The 14,391-nt window shown below is 39.7% G+C and overlaps 1 protein-coding gene and 1 long non-coding RNA gene across 2 annotated transcripts; both read left to right on the top strand.

Annotated features, from left to right (window-relative positions):
• Positions 1-7,763: 7,763 nt before the first annotated feature.
• Positions 7,764-13,230, top strand: LOC115572822 (uncharacterized). Its single transcript, XM_030403287.1, has 4 exons — positions 7,764-10,037; positions 10,264-10,344; positions 10,847-10,975; positions 12,733-13,230. The coding sequence occupies exons 1-4, from the start codon at positions 10,011-10,013 to the stop codon at positions 13,228-13,230; spliced, it is 735 nt and encodes a 244-aa protein (XP_030259147.1). The 5' UTR covers positions 7,764-10,010.
• Positions 13,231-13,349: 119 nt separating this feature from the next.
• Positions 13,350-13,865, top strand: LOC115572744 (uncharacterized). The gene is made up of 3 exons (XR_003982145.1): positions 13,350-13,539; positions 13,644-13,721; positions 13,842-13,865. It is a non-coding gene; the product is annotated as an uncharacterized LOC115572744 (long non-coding RNA).
• The last annotated feature ends 526 nt before the right edge of the window (positions 13,866-14,391 follow it).

The following is a 14,391-nucleotide window of genomic DNA, read 5'->3' as shown; positions in this document are numbered from 1 at the left end:
TGTTCACATTAAAAAAAAACAAACAAAAAAAAACATTCAAGCTGTCACAATGCACTAGTACTGACTGTGGCCTGCAGCAGCCACTCTTTGTTCGCGCCACTCAACAAAACAGGATTTAGGACAGCAACGGGATAGCATTTAAGCAACATCACCGATCAACTCGATTCCAGACAAAGTTCAGCTTCATATCAGGATGCCAAAAAAAACATGCTGTTTCTCTGTGTGTGCCTGTGCTGAAGCGACACTGACCCCGTGACACACACTGTGCTGTGACACACAGGGCACAGGCAGACGGTCAGGGCCCGCAGTCACTGAACATTTCTTAGAGACCAATCATATGGAAGTCCATTCAAAATGAATGACTTCAAAAAATTAATTAATTAATAAAAATGAGAAAACTCATGAGTTTTTCATATATCTTAACTAGAAAGGTGGGGTGTCATAATTCATTTAAAATAGAAAATTCAGGTCTGATGGTGATGTTGTTTGTAAAGACCAACACATTACTGCTTGAATCCTGGACTGAGACCAGAAACATGCTGTACTCACTGATCTGCGACACCTTCACCGTCACTGGGCTGGAAGTCTTCTCGGCCGCCATGTGCCACCTCCCTCCTCCCCCCGCGCTCCTTCCCTCTTTCTCGATGAAGGCTCGGATGCCGGCAGGTGTACGCTCCTCCGTCCTCCCCGCTCACCCCCCTCACCCCCAGCCTGTACTCTCCAGCTCCGGTCCGCTCCAGTGTCGCCTCCCCCCGCTTTCCCTGCGCTCCGCTGGAGGACGTGGTTGGAGATCACCACCCCGCCTCCGCTCCATGGTGATGATCTCGCGGCCGTCTTGCCAGCCAGGTCACTTCCCAGGGCGAGGGCGGGCAGGTTGTCGCCGCGACGGAGCAGAGGAGGGTCAGCGCGTTACCGGGGGTGAGGAGCAGAGCCGCGGAGGAGGGAGAGGAGGAGGATGAAGCCTTCACGCTGAGGGATTGACCTTGAGAGGACGGAGACAGAGACAGCATCAGTCACACCCATTCTAATGTGTGCAAAGGCTAATATTCCAGAAACGAGACAACACACAGAGCTGGTCTGTGAGCGACTACACACTGACACGAGCTTTACAGACTCTGCTTTATTGAAGTCAGGAAAACACAGAAATAGAAAAATAGTCAACTTTCATTTCAAGTGTGGAATGGATGAACATGTGACATATGATCTTCACAGTTTGAGGAAACAACAGACTTATCTTAATGATGGATCTCTTGAATAACGAATAACTTTAAATAACAGTCTGAGGGCTCCTATACACAGTGTGCTGATAACAATCCCAGCGTGTCCCACTGTGAGGCGTCTAACAGAGCTACGCACCTCCACTGATTTCTTAAATTGATTCTTTTTGATTCAGTTTGGGATATTTCTGTTACAATGCGTCATTAAGTCTGGATGTGAAAGAGATTCAGTGAGAACGAAGGCTGTAGATACTACAAGGAGCGCATGATTAAAAATACAAAGTTTACATTAAGAGTAGGCTGGTGCGATATCCAAAGTCTGAAATCACGATGTTATTGTCACTCGTTCTACGCCGAGTGATGGACTCTGAGGTGAGACCGTACGTTTGTGGTGCTGCTCTGTTTAGTCACTAACTGCTACGACATTTTCACACGCTTTAAACCCCAAAATACCGCCATACTGGTGAACTGGCATTCTTCTCAGGATCTAAAGTCCACCATGTCTGTGAGCTCAAGCATATGCTTCTAGTTAAGCGACGCATTTCAAAACACGTTGGGACAGGAGCGACAGAATACTTTGAAAGTTGTGGAATGCTCCAAAAACACCTGTTTGGAACATTCCCACAGGTAAACAGGTAACAGTGTCATTTGTTGGATGTGTTAGCTGAAACGTCCTCAGCCCCTCAGGACGCCGCTTCCTGTGAACCCACCTGGGACTTCCGTGAGATTGAAAAGCAGTTGTTTACCGTGTCTCTCTCCTTCTCTATCCATCTTAGCTGTTTATTCTTCGATTTCGAGTCTTTCATAGTCCCACTGGTTTTGTACGGTAGCTAACGTTATGATTTAATAACTTGTACTTATTTGTTAACCGATCCTCTGTTACTAGGTAGTCTTTAGCTGCCCAGTTAGCTTTCCTCACCTAGACTAGCTCATTGTTTTTGCCTTTCACGTCAGACCTTGTTAAAAGGGTTTTTTTCTCAACACGTGATGACGTGATTCAGTTTCTATGTTGACAGATGGATGTTATGGTGAAAAACACTGAAGTACAACAATGGAAAAGAGAAGCAACAAACAGCTGCTGACAATAACAAAGCAGCCAACGACAGACAGGAAGATACGATCTGCTTCCTCCTCTTTACACCGTGTCCAGTGCATGTGAATGGTCATGTGATGTGTGTTTTCAGGTGATCGGGGATTATTGTGGTTTTAAAACACGGTTTCAAAATATTGTGTGGACTAGATCTGAGTCGTTCTGAGGAAGGATGTGGTGAGGTTCCACTGCCTGTAAAAACACATCATTGTCTTTTTATTTAGCTTCAAACTTTGTTGGCCAATCACTAATGGTTATTTAGACTTTATTTGATGCGGCTCATCAGTTACAAAGAGTTCATTAAATCAATAATATTTGAATTCTGGAAAAAGTTCTAATGTCTATACTTACTTACTAATGTCTTACTATCCATCCATGATGGAGGAAACTGGTGGAAAATACACATTAAGAAAAGCTGTCCATTGAAAACCATTGGAGGCAACTGGACATCGTGAGAGCAAAGACGTTAAAGACAAAGTAAAGAGTCATGTCTAATGTCAGAGAGGAAGGCACAGATGTGTGTTTGGATTCTCTCAGCGCCGATGCCTCAGAAGAGTTTTTACAATCCTTTCCATTAAAAATCTTTTCTGTTCATCTTCAAAACCAGCAGTTGGTCTCCAGCAACAACCTCAACTGCAGTATGTGGAGAAGAGTCTCTGTATGGTGTCTGGAAGAGGACAAAAGGGACAAAGCCCACTCTGTTTGACTTTTCTCATCCTCTTTACTCGAGTCAGTAAGTCAATATGAACTGACTGGGACACAATAGACCTATGTGTGTGTGTGTGTGTGTGTGTGTGTGTGTGTGTGTGTGTGTGTGTGTGTGTGTTTGTATTTCTATTCTGGTGGGGTCCATGACCTGACAAATGACTCACACCGTGGGGTCCAGTTTTTCCCGTGGGGACCGAGCGCTGGTCCCCACGGGCACGAGCATTGCAATCAATAGAAAACAGCCTGCTGATATGCCTGGTGCGGTTTTCTTGAAAAAAAAAAATTGGACCCCATGCAGTTGATTTTCACAACTTTGTGTGTGCCCTAGTGGTCATAGGGGGTACTGCGGTGTGTGAGATTCCACCGTGGGGTCATATTCCTGACTCCACCGTGGGGTCTGACAAAGTGTGTAACTGTGTACATCATGTAAACTTAATATCTTATGAATATTATTACAGTCTGTTCATTTTAATACGACCAGAATTATATATTATCAAATTAAACATTCCTAAAATCAAAACGGGAGCCTATTTAATCATTAAAAGTTCTTTCAAAGTGGTTTTATTCTTTGGAAGAAACTGATGATGACATATTTGTTGGCCTGGTACACAAAAAATATTATTAAAATATTATTTGTAAATAACTGAAAGTACTGTATTGGTAAAATTGGCCTAAAGTAGCAATTAACAAGAATGAAAATACTGAGGAGGAAAGAGAAGAAATGTGAGGAACGCATCAGTACTACAGAGATTTCAGCCACAACCACCATAAACTTACTTATGGACTAGATTTGTTTTTAGTTCTTGATTTTATGTAGTTATAAAGGTTTTTTCTGTTATAGTTGATACATTACCTTTGCTGGTGTCCAAATTTCTGTTATAATTGATACATTACCTTTGCTGGTGTCCAAGTATGTAGAATGTGTAAATTTGTGTTTAATTGTTGCTCTCCTATCAATGGTAATGTTTGAAGTCTGTTATAACATACAAGATACGTATAAAACATGATATACCAACATTGACTGATATGAAAAAAGAACTGCTGATAAAATGTGCTGCTGTATCACCCAGCTCTAATACATAGTAAACTGTAATTCAGAGTCCAAAGGAGATCAAAGTGGTTCAAGTTGACATGTCTGAGGGAAGAGGTAATGGCCAGATAGAGTCCAGCAATGGTACACCGAACCCAACAAGAGACACAAATGCTTCTCAGTACTTGGATGACAATTTTTTAAATTTTGAATGCAATGATCAGATCCAAAGCCCAACAAACCTTTAAGGGAGAGACTTCAATCACAGATATAGGTTAATGCTATGAAAGAGGAAATGGGTCCACTCAGGGAGAATGTGTCATGGTCTGGCTCTGCGTCCCTCGGTTGCCCTTCTCCATCAGTCCACTAGATATCCTGAGACATTGTCCCGTTTGTTTAGTTTGGACTTAGTGGGATAAGTTTAATTTGCGTTGTATCTTTGGAAGTAGTCAATCTTTGTTTTCACTTCGGCCTAAGCTCACGCAGCCTATACATTATTAGTCTCAGTGTTGAGAATTGTGTTGTCTGTTTTTTTCTGTGTCCCTCCTCTGTGTTTCCCTCCAGACCTGTCTTGCATCCGCTTTGTCAACCCAGCCCTGTGTTTTCCCAAGCCAGTCAGTTCCTTTCCTGTTCCATTGCTTCATCACCATATTCCCCTCGCCACAGTTTCCCACCCATCTCTCAACCTGCACCTCATCCCATTGTTAGTTCAGTTTAAGTCCTGTTTTTTCAGTCTTGTTGGATCATCTGTTCTGCGTTATTCTGCCTGCCTGCACTCCTGAGTCCTGTTCCTGAGTTGAACGAATAAAGATTCATTCTTCAGTTCTTGTTGCCTGCCATCTGCTTTAGGGTCCACCTGCTGCACCTCACCATTATAGAATGAGACATTCACTATAAACCCAAGTTTAACTGAGGTTAAAAACTGGCTGGAGGGTGAAAAGTCACAACTGAAGCTTATAGCAAGTATATACAGTCATAAAAAAACTATTATACACTTCTATGCACTCTTTATACTGTATTACCTCTCACTGCCTGTTGGCCTCTACGTCCTATCGGACATGAACGTACTTGCATTGTTCTCTCCTTACTAGATTATCAAAAGTACATAGAAGAGGATTAAACCTAATACAAATCAACACAACACCGCAATGAAAACCAAAATAGAAGGATGAAATGTGGAATCCATTGCCAGCACTGCAGTCAGACTGTTAAGTAATAGAGGTGGAAGAAGTATTCAGGTCCTTTACTTAAGTAAAAGTACTACCTAATGCCACACGGTGAAAATACTCCACTACTACGTCTCTGAAAACTTGACTTAAGTAAAAGTATGGATAATCAGCTAAATGTACTTAACGTTTCAAGAGTAAAAGTACACACTATGCAGAAAACCCCCTATTAGTGTTTTACTATTATATATGATGGTTTTGGATTAATTACTAATTGATTATCAATTACTGCTGCATTAATGTGCATTTTACTGCTGTAGTTGTTTAAGGTGGTGCTAATTTAAACTACTTTAATATACTGCTGGTTAGTTTAATGTACAGTAATGTATCAAACTCTAAAAGATCATCATATGTTTGTAGCAACACTGTCCCGAGTCAGCAAGCTCAGAAACAGTCCTGTGCCTCTACAAACTGAGGCTACAGTTAGCAGAGTGTTGATATTCATACAGACTGAGGCTACAGTTAGCAGAGTGTTGATATTCATACAGACTGAGGCTACAGTTAGCAGAGTGTTGATATTCATACAGACTGAGCAGAGTGTTGATATTCATACAGACTGAGCAGAGTGTTGATATTCATACAGACTGAGCAGAGTGTTGATATTCATACAGACTGAGCAGAGTGTTGATATTCATACAGACTGAGCAGAGTGTTGATATTCATACAGACTGAGCAGAGTGTTGATATTCATACAGACTGAGCAGTAGTGTTGATATTCATACAGACTGAGGCTACAGTTAGCAGAGGTGCTGATATTCATACAGACTGAGGCTACAGTTAGCAGATGTGCTGATATTCATACAGACTGAGGCTACAGTTAGCAGAGTGTTGATATTCATACAGACTGAGCAGAGTGTTGATATTCATACAGACTGAGCAGAGTGTTGATATTCATACAGACTGAGGCTACAGTTAGCAGAGTGTTGATATTCATACAGACTGAGGCTACAGTTAGCAATGTGCTGATATTCATACAGACTGAGGCTACAGTTAGCAATGTGCTGATATTCATACAGACTGAGGCTACAGATAGCAATGTGCTGATATTCATACAAGCTCAGGCTACAGTTAGCAGAGTGTTGATATTCATACAGACTGAGGGTACAGATAGCAATGTGCTGATATAAACTACTTAGCAACGTGCTGATATTCATACAGACTGAGGCTACAGTTAGCAGAGTGTTGATATTCATACAGACTGAGGCTACAGTTAGCAATGTGCTGATATTCATACAGACTGAGGCTACAGTTAGCAGAGTGTTGATATTCATACAGACTGAGGGTACAGTTAGCAATGTGCTGATATTCATACAGACTGAGGCTACAGATAGCAATGTGCTGATATTCATACAGACTGAGGCTACAGTTAGCAGAGTGTTGATATTCATACAGACTGAGGGTACAGATAGCAATGTGCTGATATAAACTACTTAGCAACGTGCTGATATTCATACAGACTGAGGCTACAGTTAGCAGAGTGTTGATATTCATACAGACTGAGGCTACAGTTAGCAATGTGCTGATATTCATACAGACTGAGGCTACAGATAGCAATGTGCTGATATTCATACGAGCTCAGGCTACAGTTAGCAATGTGCTGATATTCATACAGACAGAGGCTACAGTTATCAGTGTGCTGATATTCATACAAGCTGAGGCTACAGTTAGCAATGTGCTGATATTCATACAGACTGAGGCTACAGTTATCAGTGTGCTGATATTCATATAAACTGAGACTACAGCAAGCGTAGTGCAAAATGAGAGAAGAAGTACATCTGGGTTGTGTTTTGGTCTAACAAAGAATGACACACTAATTTCCCGGGAGTCAAAGACACCGTACACAGTTGCATTGTATTTTGCGAGGCAGAGTTGGCGGCAACCACACAGATTGTATGTAGTGTCAGCCTGTACAAATCTTTGAGGATAAGCAAAGTGGAATCAGTGGCTGTATGTAATTATTTCATAGAAAATAGCTATTTATAATGCTAATGTTGTTTCTAATGCTAATACCTGTACTGCAGTACTAGTGATACTAAGAATTGATTTTTTTTGTTGATTTTTTATCAAATATCCTCAATGAATGCATCATTGACCCAAACAGTTTCCTGCAGCTAAATATTGATAGCTGATGGCATAGCTAATCCTTATACATCAAAACATCTTTCCCAATATATAGCCCAAATCCGCAAAATACAATTTCAGTTGTACCCAGTAGAAATCTAGAGACTGTCACACAAGCATTTATTTCCTCTTGTTTGGACTATTGTAACTCTCTCTGCCCGTCTGAGCCCACAGAGTCTACAAACATTGCAGCTTGTCCAAAGTGCAGCAGTCAGACTCCTAACTGAAACCAAAAAAGAGGGAACATTTCCCCATTATTTTATCTTCTCTTTGTCTTGTGAAGCACTGTAACTTTGTTGTGAAAGGTGCTCTATAAATAAAGCTTATTATCATAATTATTATTATTATTATTATTATTATTATTATTATTATCAATGCAACTACCACTACAGCTGTCTTTTGAATTACTGGTTCAAGTATACATGTTCTTTTTACATGTAGCCTACTAGTAGGGTAAAATAAAAAAGAAATGTAATATATATTGATACAAAGTTTTAAAATATGTTTCTGTTGGATGCACTAATATTTTGGTGAAACATGAGTTCAGCAATGCAATGAAGTCTCTGTGCTGAATCAAAGATGAAGGAGGAAACACATTTCCTGACATTTGTGGACCCTAGCATGTCAGCCAGAGAAGGTTTGGAAAGAATATCTTTGCCTGAGCCTCCTGGCTGATGCCTCCTGCCCATCCCCCACCGCATTCCACTCAAGCAGCTTCAAACTGACTGTCAATTGAACCCAATTAAGAGTGGGCGGAGCTTCTCACAGCAGCAGCACTTGACTGCTGTAACTCTCTCTGCACATCTGAGTCTACAAACATTGCAGCTTGTCCAAAATGCAGCAGCATATTACTCCATTATTTCAGCTTCTCTTTGTATTGTGAAGAACTTTGTAACTTTGTTGTGAAAGGTGCTTTATAAATGAGGTATATTATTATTATAATTATTATTATATTGTTATTAATATTATCATTAATGCAACTACCACTACAGCTGTCTTTGGAATTATTGGTTCAAGTAAACATGTTCTGTTCTCATGTATGAGTAATATATTATATTACTAGTAGTAATAAATACATATTTAATCTAATACAATAAAATAAATGTAATATATATTTATGAAAGTTTTTAAATATTTTTCTGTTGGATGCACTATTATTTTGGTGAAACATGAGTTCAGCAATGCAATGTTAAAATCTCTGCACTAAATCAAAGGTGAAGGAGGAAACACATTTCCTGACATTTGCGGACCCCACCACCTCTGCTCTGCCAGAGAAGGTTTAGAGAGAATATCTTTGCTTGAGCCACCTGGCTGCTGCCACCTCCACCTGCCCATCCCCCACCGCATTCCACTCATGCAGCTTCAAACGCTGACCGTCAGTTGAACCCAATTAAGAGTGGGCGGAGCTTCTCACAGCAGCAGCACTTGACCGCAGCAGAAGCAGCAGCACAGACAGACGGAGGCGACGGATGGAAGAAGGAGAAATAAATGAAAAGTAAGTACATAAAACTGTTTGACTTATTAATAATTAGACTAATCCTTGTTGCTGACGTGTTTGCTGCCAATGGCACCCTCATTTTTTTATTCAGATTGTTTGCTAATGCTAACATGACCTAGCTTTTAACAGTCATGGATTTGTCTTTTTGCCACTTGAATTACTTTTACTTGGTTGACCTCAGATACTTCATTAATGTTACTTTAATATTGAGGGTGTGAGTGGAAAGAGCAAAGTATAATGAGCATTTTTAACGTGCTACAGCCGTCAGTAGCTAGAGTTAGCGTTAGCTTCCAGTTTTGAATAACGTGCTTGAATGATGAACTACAGGCTTAAATGCTTTTTTCACACCTAAACAAGCAGAAGCTGAGTTGTAGTTAGAACATGAGTTCATTTTTAAAATCTTAACAAAGAAAATAATGAATTACTCTTGCTATTCTTCTCAGTGCGTTTACCACACCTGAGTCACCCTGTTACTGTAAATGCGTGTGTGCATGCTGCAGATCACTAACAGATTTCTCGTTTTTATAATGATGATTATTAAAATTATTGATGATAAACCTGCTTGTTACCAAGTGGCGGGTGTTTGTGTCGAGCAGCAGCGCAGCAACACAGAAGCGGAGGAGATTTTCCTCTCAGAGCTGCAAGTGTCTGCATGCAACAAACAGTAAAATATTCAGTGGTGGAAACTGACTTATTCAGACTTCTACAGGCTGCTTTGTGATAGTTTAAGTTTCAGTTGGACTTTGGTTGCAGATATTGTAAATCCTGGGATCATTTCTCTTTTATCCTACCACTCCAGGCAGTACTGTCTGTCTTTTGTTCTGCATCTGCTCACATGCAGACACATCAGAGATCTGCAGGAGAACCTGGCTGCTGCAAAATGTATGTAGCAGAAACAATGGATGTTCTGTTGACTAACATATAACCAGGTTAACTGTAGAGCAGCTAGTCACCCTTCAAAACATAGATATTTCTATTATGTTCAAAGTGATGCATTTCTAGGTATACAGATGTTACTAGTAATAACTGTGCTGTGTTTAACCTCTTGCAGACAGAAAGCAGGATTCACCAGGCTGAAGGCACACTTAGAGTGCCTGAGGGTGCATCACCTTAAGTGCACATGGAGCGAGAAAAACAACAAACACAGGTAATGATGATGGGGATTTTCAAATGTGAGTCAACATCCATACATTCAAAAATCAGATTTTTTAACAAAGACTCTGGTCTGTCTTTCAAATGGGTCTACACACTATGTTTTAGTTTTTAATAAAGAAAATATGCTAGTAGGAGTGAACTGCTGTGGCCCTTCAGCTCTCTGTGAACCTCCATATTATGGAGAAATAGTAATGAATGTGTCTGCCTGTGGTGTTTAGCCCTCAGGTGGACCAAACCATGAGTGGGAGAGCTCATTGCTACCAGAACTTCTGTTTGAGCAATTTCCAGATTCCAGTTTGGTAAGTGTCAAAATGCACTTTTAGGTTGTTCCATATGACAGCCCCCTAATAGTTTACTTCACCTTGTTATTGTTGCCTTGCCAGTTATGTTGCAAGTATTCTCCCAGGTAATTAGAAATCACTTCAGTGAATGTTTGAGATGTGGGTGTTCGGGACTAAATAATTCATTAGTTGTTGTGTGCAAGCTGCAGACTGTCACCAAACCTACAGCCATGTGTAGTGTGCAGTCCCTCCCATTTTACTGTGCTATTGGTACCAATAAGAAAGTCTACTGCATTTGGAAATATAAGCTTGTACTGTATTTATCCCTCATATTTTATTGCCTGTAGCTCCTTAGCTCTTTAATAATGTGCAGGTTTGTGTCAAAGGGAGTTAAGCTGTCACTGTTCCAACAAACGCTGTGTTGTTAGCATGTACGTTTACTCCACAAGTCATGTGCTCATGTGCACAGGCTGTTCTGACAGGGATAGCTCTGTTTTTTCTTTTTTCTTTTTCTTTTTAGATGTGGTCGTATGAGGTACACATTCAAGACTTTGAGAGCAACATGGAGATGTTAACTCCTGAAGGTTCACACTCTGGTCCTGCTGAAGACCCAGATGGTCCACCCCTTGGAGGAACAGACAGCTTATTGGTAAGTTTGCATGATGAAATCTAGTTTAGATTTTACAACAGAAAATAAACAAAGGATCATCCTGGTGATTTTCTTTATTTTTCTTCTTTTCAACAAACAAATGTTTGGATCTAGGGCTGGGTGATTAATCGGTAAAATTAATTAATTCAAGTTTCTGGTTTAGGACGATTTAAAAAATAAAAATAAAATCAAATTTCTCTTTTAACTAGCTCTGCCACCGCTCCTTATGGGCTCCCATAGTTCATAGTAGGCTCCGCCCTCCCGCACTGACTTTCCACAGAGAAACCAACACAACAACATGGCAGCAAACGGAGCTGCAGAGTTTGTCTAAAGATTTTTAAAAAGACTGTTTCATTGCATTTAATAAACTTTCAGCACCACAGTCTGGTTCAGAATGAGTCCAGCTGACTTCTCTGCACTCAACAAAGGAGCACAGAAATAGAAATGAGTCATTTGTTACCAATACAGCTTATTTTGCTCTCAGATAACAGTAAAAACAAGACTTTATAGTTTATAGTTGTCATGCTGTTGTCCTGTGCTGCAAACCGACACTTGAAAAACAAACAATATTGAACTGTTTTGTAGGTTTTTGACAGATTGAATGAAACACACATGTAATGCCAGCACTCAGGACTTGTTACTCTGTCTTCAGTAATTCATCTCCTTATCCTCAGACTTGGATGCCTACAGTTAGTAAAGATAGCGGTGAGTAGCTTAAGCTAAGCTAACCGTATTTAACATGCATGTAGCTGCAGCTGAGTGTGAACACACCTGAATTCTTTCACATGTTTTCAGGACAACAGCATGACCAACTATAAAAGTTAAAGTCTTGTCTTCAAGTTATCTGAGAGCAAAATAAGCTGTATTGGTAACAAATGGCTCATTTCTGTTTCCATGTGCCGGCACTGAATGCAGAGAAGTCAGCTGGACTCATTTTTACTGCGGTGCTTAAATCTCAGCGATTGATGATAAACAGCCCTTTTTTAATTTGAGCTCCACTGATATCTGATCACAGTGACACAAAACATTAAATCTGCATTAACTGATGTTTTGTCCTTATGTGAAACAAGCAGAAACAGAATGTCAGAAATTTCAGCTTGTAACTCCTTTCCACACAAGAACCCAGTTATCGTGGGTTCCAGTATGCCGTCTTAAAAATAAGAGTCTTTACTAATAAAAATAAATAATAATAATAATATTGAGGTTCACACAAGAATATAGCCTTTTAAGAAATGAAAAATATACAAACATGAAAACAATAAACTGTCAACAGTATTGGACTTATTTATGGTCATTTATATGTAATGTTATTACACTGTCAAGTGCTTAAATAACAGAATGGTGAGTTACATTAGAAACCTGAGAATCAAGTGACAAGTCATTTTTTATCATGCCTGCTGTGTCATGCTTATGTCCTTATGTTATTTTGCCTTGTCTAATGTAAATTTGTCATGACTATAACATGCTAAACAACATCAACCTTTAATTGAAAGTGATGTAAGGGACAATTTATGACAATAGCTAATGGTTAATGTCACGTTGTCATAATAAAGTCATTCCAGGTAATGTCAACTTTAAAGGGAAAGTGACATAATTGAGCGAATGACACATAATAACAATCATTAATATTTATTAATGTTAATGACATTGATGACAGTGTCATGTTATTCTTAAGAGCCCAAATTTAAATTAAGTGTTACCATTGATGTTTCTTGCAAATAATGTAGTTATAAGCGTCTTGTACATTTCATTTCCAGATGACCAAAGTGTACCGGGAATCCAACCCCCACGTGTCTGATGGATCAGAATCCTCTATGAGCACCATTGAAATCAGTGATGATGAATATATTCCGCCAAAAAACTCTCCATGTGGAAGCAGTTCAGAGGGCTCTTACGATCTCACAAGAAATGTTCCAGTGGTAAAACTGAAAAAACAGAAGACGTCGCAGAAGACTTCTCCAAGAAAGACATGGCCTGGTACTTCTTCAGGTAAAGACAACAGGAGAGCAGAAGGAGAAAACACTGATGACACAAAGATGGAAAAGCTGAAGAAACAGAAGACACAGAGGACTTCTAAAAGGAAGACAGTCTTCAGTATTTCTTCAGATGAAGACAATAGGGGAGCAGAAAGTGAAAACTGTGATTACACAAAGATGGGAAATGTGGCAGTATTGAAGCTGCTAAAAAAGAAAGATGGTTCCAGAATTTACAACAAACCCCAATATTGTCTGTTACTGTCCTGTACACTGCTATAAAATGGCGAGACACTTGCTACAAAACACTGCCATGAAACCGCTGTGAAACAAGCAGCCTGTTTTCCTTTGAGTTCAAAGGAAAGAAAATTCCATTTTGAATTAATACGAACCAGGGAAACCGCGCACATAACAATGAGGTACTAAAAACTGGTAGAGGAACACTGATTCCAAGGCGGCGAGCTGCAAAAGCATTGAAAGCAAATGACTATACGTATTGCATTAACTGTGAGGCTTTGCTAAAAAGAAATGGATTATTGAGTCACATGTCAAGGTGCAAGCTTTCAAGAAAATGCAGAGAACCAAAGCCAGGTAAAAGTTGGATCTAGGCACTTCCACACACACAAATATATATATGTTTCTGAGTACATGTCTTTCTTCATGTCAGATTTGGTTTTGTTGTCCCTGCTTTTCAGAGGAAGTAGTGGTGGAAGCTGTGGATAGTGATCTCTCACAGACAGAGGCAAACTCATCATTCTGCTCTTCATCACCAGGTTGGTTACATGTCAAACTGATTTAACTTCCAACACAATAGGCATTGCTTATCATGAAGGCTGAGTGGCCATTGAGACCATATGCCAATTTACTAACTTCTTGTCTTTTTTCTGTCAAAGGATCCTCAAGATCTAAAAGAAGACACTCAACCCCTGATGAGTTTTGTGATGACTCTGCACCTATAGTATCCCACAGACCAGTGTGGCCCAGAAACAGGTATTTGTACACACTACATGCACTCTCTCAGGGCTTTCCACTAAGACAAAGACTAGCCAGCCATAATACATTACGTAGCCAGCCGGGAGGGGGGGGGGGGGTACGATCTTATATACTGGTCTTAAATGTAATAATAATATAATAATGTTACTACATTATTATTATTATTAGCCTAAGTGTGCCTGCAGAACAGGCAGCCTATATTAATTTCTCAGACATTGCCTCTACTATATTATTATTAATAATATTATTATTATTATTATCAGCATCATATATACTCTACTATATTATATTATTATTATTACAAATATCGCATCTTCTTTTATTCATTAGTGTAACTAAGTATGCCAGACGCTAATGCACCAATAAAAACTGTGATTGCGCACTGAAAATAATAAATAATAGGCTATACAATCTCACATAATATTGCATCGTGAGGCGTTCTGGGCTTGT

The sequence above is a fragment of the Sparus aurata genome, chromosome 21, assembly GCF_900880675.1.
Source record: "Sparus aurata chromosome 21, fSpaAur1.1, whole genome shotgun sequence".
In the NCBI taxonomy this organism is placed as follows: domain Eukaryota; kingdom Metazoa; phylum Chordata; class Actinopteri; order Spariformes; family Sparidae; genus Sparus; species Sparus aurata.
Note: the sequence above shows the minus strand (reverse complement) of the source record. Positions and strands in the feature narration are given on the sequence as shown.